Below are 5,421 nucleotides of genomic sequence, written 5' to 3' on the forward strand. Positions count from 1 at the left end.
ATTGATTTAGAGGCTGGGACATTTTTAGGTATAGATTGGGAAAGAATTACCACGGGAGAAGAATTATTAAAAGCAAGGATGGAACAATTATTATGTAGAGAAGAAATTATTAATAAGGCATATGATAAAATGATGAAAGCAAGAGTTCAAGGGATTATATATTGGGATAAGAAAAATGCGCATAGAATGAGGAAGCCATTAAAAAAAGGAGATTTGGAATTAACTTATAATAAGAGTTTGGAATTTCAATGGGGAAAATTATTCAAGAATAGATGGAATGGGCCTTTTAGAATTGTTAAACAACACGTGGGAGGATCTTATATTTTAGAAGAGTTAAATGGTGTAGAATTGTTTCGACTTTACATGAGGCACGAAATGTGGAGCAAGTCCACGAAGGCGTGCCTCGAGAGATCGAGAGTGAGAATACATGTAAGAAATGAAATCCGAGGGAGTTACACTCCCTTTCTGGTCATTTGAATTTCCTCTTAAGGAATAGACGTAATGAGTAAGAGGATACAACGTCATCATCTACAGAACCCCTAAAGCGAAGAGAGTTGGTTAAAGGACTTCAATCAAATATCACGATTGCTTCCCTTGTCTCTCTCGCCAGGTTTCTCTCCTTTCCTTATTCCTTACAAGTTGCTCAATCCTCTCCTTCCTAATAGTCCAATCTCACATATTATAACCTGAACTTAAAGAAGAATCCTTTCTAGGAAAGATTCCCTTTTTCAATACATTTTCATAAATCCTTTACACATTTATTTCCGTCCAAGTCCTTTTCGCTGAGGTTCTTTTTAGCCCAATCAATTCATTTTCCTTCCAATAATCCCGTTAACCATCCTAGCATGGCCATCACGATAGCTACACGTAACTCTAGACGTACGAGAGCGGATCCTGTAGAAGGAGATGATGTAGTCCCTATAAACCCTCCATCCTCTTCAGACCATAACGAAGAAGATCGCCAACGGGACGACCTGCCAGGAACAGATAACCCTGCTGACGAAGACCTGGACGGGGAAGCTATAGAAGAACAAAGAAGAAACGTCGTAGCCAGAGAAATCGATAACTTGAATCGAGAGGCTGCAGGTCACCCGGTACCGGCAGAAGACGAAGACGACCCAGCACCGCCTCCCACCGAGTCTGAATCACACGATTCAGAGAGTGATGACAGTTCTGATTCATCGTTCTCGACAGAGTAGGACTCATCAGACTCAGACGAGTCTAGTTCGTCTTCAAATGACTCATCTCAAGACTCGGAAGAGTCCTTGGAGGAATCGTCAACTTCTGACGAGTCTGATAGCTCAGAAGGGAAGAGCTCCGGGAAGAAGAAACGTAAGGAAAGGCTCTTCTTCAACCGTAACGAACTCTGATCTACATAGTAGAAGAGTGTCGAACTAGCTCCCATTGATTGAGCGCCCCACAAGTGGGAAGAGACTTCTTAGTCTGCGTTTATCGCACATGTGGTGATCTCCACAGTAGTCAAAATCTAACGTCCGAATGTTTTTGTTCACGTTATGAATTGTTTAGGCAAACAGAAATCGATGAGATCTTTAAACAAGATTATCAGCCGAGCAAAGCGCGAGAAAGCCAAGATGAAAGGCAAAGCCACTGACAAGCGTAAGCATCATAGAATATACCACTATTATCACCAGTGAAATCACAGCCCCTAATGATGTCGAAAATTCTGAGACCATTAGCAAAAGATGCAGGAAAGGTCGATAAGTCAGCTAGTCATTCTAAATCAAGCAGAAAGAAGACGAAGGTGACTAAGCAGAACGGCATACGTTTCCAATCCGGGAAACCATGCAAGTCCCTGCCTCCGGCTCTCCAGCCACACTGGAATCAAGCAATGAAGAAGCTGAACGAGCTCGTTCCTTTAACGGTCTTGAATCCGACTTTCGTCCAGAAAGATCAAATTGAAAGTCAGAAGAATCAGATGTCTTCCTCCTCTACGAAATCCAAGAGAAATCGAGGTTTAACTCCACCATCTGAGTACGCTATGAGCTTCGGAGAATGGTTAGATGGCATTACATACCTTCGGAAGTATTTAAAATCGACGTACGAGTTTAAGATCATCTCGGACCAACTAAGGAAACATGTGAAACATGTGAAAGAGATAAAGTAATCCTTTTAACTCTAAACGAAGATCACAGCCGAAGGAAACTGACCAAATCTTTCGAATGACAGGAGCTCCAACGAGTGTTGGATGGTAGCCCTACGCTATGATCTCCTAGTTAGATCACACCTCTTTTGTTATCGCGCCAAAGGGGTCCCGATGCCAGACGCAGGGATTTATGTCGAAAAATTTGAACGTTTGGCAAGAGAAAAATCCACCAGAATGGGTGAATTCTCTTTTGGCGACACAAACCCCTACGCGAAAGGAGCCAGATTCGAACATAGAGATCCTATCACTGGGGTGTGGGAAGAGTAAGCCCCTGATAGAAGAATTTACACTATCAGAGGAGAAGTAGCCCTACATAACAGGAAACTAACTAAGCCTACGTTCGTCTGATCGATACAGGTCTACAGCAACTACATCCAGAAAAAGAAAGCTCCATCAGCAAGCGAGTTCAAGCTCGACTCAAAGACGGGTACCTAGACCTTCTAGAGGCCCCCGCCTGCCAGATATCATTGAGATGCTACCACCAAGACCGGCCCCTGCTGTGGATAATGGCCAAGGGCCAGCAAGAGGAACGGGACGAGGGGGTAGAAGAGGTAGTTTAGGGACGAGAGGCAGAGGACGCCAACAGTGAGTTTCAGGAGCAGTCCGTTTAGCACACCTCCTCCCCTCATCCCCTCATTTATATGAGATTGGAGGCGTAGCGATTTCTCTTTTCTTGGTTATCACTTCCTTTCCACAATTGGTTGGGCCATCTTGTTGTTAGTACTTCGTGATGTCTCCTACACGATAAGACCAAAAAATTTGTCATTTACTACATAGCATTACGGGAACAACCCAACGCTTGTGTCTCACTTCCCCTCTTACAAATCCACTGTCCTTACAGGTTCATGCGAAATAACACACTCGTTTTTAATTTTGCTCGTTTCTTTTTAACAAAACAAAAAGACCAAATAGGATAGCCATCCCTGAGAAACGTTGTGACAACTTAATTCAAGAAGACAAAACACTTGAAGAAGATTTGCCCGAGAAGCAGCGAAACGAATCCCAAGTAAAGCAACTCACTGAAAGTCAAGTGGAGAAGACGACGCTACCAATCTCACCAAAGGTGCAAACACGACATCCGTGGCCAACAAAGATTCACTGCTTGATGGACGTAGACCTATGGGAATCCGAGTTGCGGAGAGAAAACCTACTAGATCAATACGGTTTTGTAATCGACGGTTTTAAGAACGGCTTCGATCAGGGAGTTCCACATCACCGAATTGGAGACCTGCCATTCTTTATACCGCCTAACCACAAATCGGCAGAAGAAGTCACGGAAAAGATCATGGAAAACATTAACAAAGAAGTAGCAGCAGGACGGATGTGTGGTCCTTTCACCATTGATGAATTGAAAGCCAAGTTCCCGTTCTTCCGGTCGAGCCCTCTAGGAGCCGTAACGAATGGTGACGGCTCTTTCCGGCCAATAAACGATTTGTCTTTCCCCAAAAACAACCCTCAAATTCCCAGCGTAAACTCGTTTGTAAACAAGGACGACTTTAAAACCACCTGGGACAACTTCTCAACAGCTTCAGAATTCGTCGCAGAGGTAGACGAACCCGTCCAAGCCGCACTCTTCGACTGGGAGAAGGCTTATTGCCAAATCCCAGTCAGGCCGGATCAATGGCCATATCTCCTGATTTTGGGCCCGGATGGTTTCGTGTACATAGATCTGTGCATTTCCTTTGGTGGAGTAGCGGGTTGTGGAAGTTTCGGGGGCCCCGCCGATGCATGGAAGGACCTAGTAGAAGCTCATTTTAAATTACTAAAGGCTTTCCGTTGGGTTGATGATAATCTCCTCATCAAAAAAGCGTCTAACCCAGTAAACATGGACCAAGTAGTCGAATATAGCTCAGCACTAGGAGTAAAAACGAATGACACGAAATTCTCACACTTTGCAGACGAGCAAAAGTATATCGGTTTCCTTTGGAATCTGAAGTCAAAAGTTGTTAGCTTACCTCCTCAAAAGCTTGAACAACGTGTCACACAACTCACGGAGTTCCTCAACAAAACCGATTACACTCACAGAGACGTCGAAAAAATGAATGGTAGGCTAAACCACGTATCCTACATTCTACCACAACTACGATGCTATCTCTCCAACAATTTTAGATGGCTCTCGGAGTGGGCAGATCATTATGCTAAAAGGAAGCTGCCCTCTTCAGTCAGGTCAGACATGTTAGTCTGGCTCGAAGCTTTGAATAACTTTCCAAACCGCCACCTACTGAAAAGAAGAGAGATCATCGACGTCGGCTGGGTAGGCGACGCGTCTACCTCTTTCGGAATCGGCGTAATCATAGGACAGAACTGGTCACAATTCATATTACGACCTGGTTGGGAGGAACCACCGAACTCACCGAAACGGGGCATTGCATGGTTGGAAACAGTAGCAATCAGGTTGGGGTTTTTAACACTAAACAAAGTAAGTGAGGTTAAAGGAAATCGGTTTCTTGTCTTAACAGACAACACCACGACGGAAGGTGTGCTAAGAAACGAGAGGTCAAGAGACTTCTGGGTAAATAGCGAGTGGAAGGAAATTAGCAAACTTCTCTACAGCCACGATTGCCAATTAAAGCAGAAAAGAGTCACGTCCTTAGACAACGCAGCTGACGAGTTATCAAGGGGAAACTCATCTTCTAAGATGTGGCACATGCAGGTATTGGTAGACATCCCCCCTGATTTAACTCAATGGTTAAGGAACGCAGAAGACAGTGACCAAATTAGTGATTCCGCACAACAAATTCTTGTACGCTAGTGTTCGAATGGGAGATCCATTCCTAAAGTTGGGGGCATGTATATGATTTGAGGTCAATGTGTGAGGATGAAATGGAAGAGCCGGAAGGACAAACAAGTCCAAAATAATGTATTGACAGATCATCCGTGCTATGACGGGTTTGAACAATCCAGGCAAATAGCCAACAGATCCCTCTTATGTAATAGCATCAAACGAGGTGTAAGCATCATGAGAGTATAGTACACGTTGAGTTGCCCAAGGCGATAAGCACACCAAACATGAGATAAACAACTCAAAACAAACCAAAACAAATGGGGTAGGCAGGTGAGGATCGGTTGGTGTGAAGCATCTGCACCTATCCCCTTCCAACAAATGGTTAAGACGAGAGACTCCCAGCCCTGATTTTTGCTACACATCTACAACACGTCAAATCCCAAAGAAGACGAAAGACTACTGAATCAGAAGTCGACTCACCCAGAAAGACAGACCCGATTACGAAACTAGCTCGGGCGACTGAACGTTAGCT

The 5,421-nt window shown here is 44.2% G+C and overlaps 1 protein-coding gene across 1 annotated transcript; it reads left to right on the forward strand.

Moving 5' to 3' along the window:
* Positions 1-845: 845 nt before the first annotated feature.
* On the forward strand, positions 846-2,599 carry MELLADRAFT_70287 (uncharacterized protein; the record flags this gene model as incomplete). The annotated part of the gene is made up of 6 exons (XM_007419668.1): positions 846-1,195; positions 1,226-1,332; positions 1,528-1,617; positions 1,653-2,121; positions 2,188-2,427; positions 2,530-2,599. 6 exons carry the CDS (start codon positions 846-848, stop codon positions 2,597-2,599), a joined length of 1,326 nt encoding a protein of 441 aa, XP_007419730.1.
* Positions 2,600-5,421: the final 2,822 nt, after the last annotated feature.

Source organism: Melampsora larici-populina, assembly GCF_000204055.1.
Source record: "Melampsora larici-populina 98AG31 unplaced genomic scaffold MELLAscaffold_350, whole genome shotgun sequence".
Lineage (NCBI taxonomy): Eukaryota > Fungi > Basidiomycota > Pucciniomycetes > Pucciniales > Melampsoraceae > Melampsora > Melampsora laricis-populina.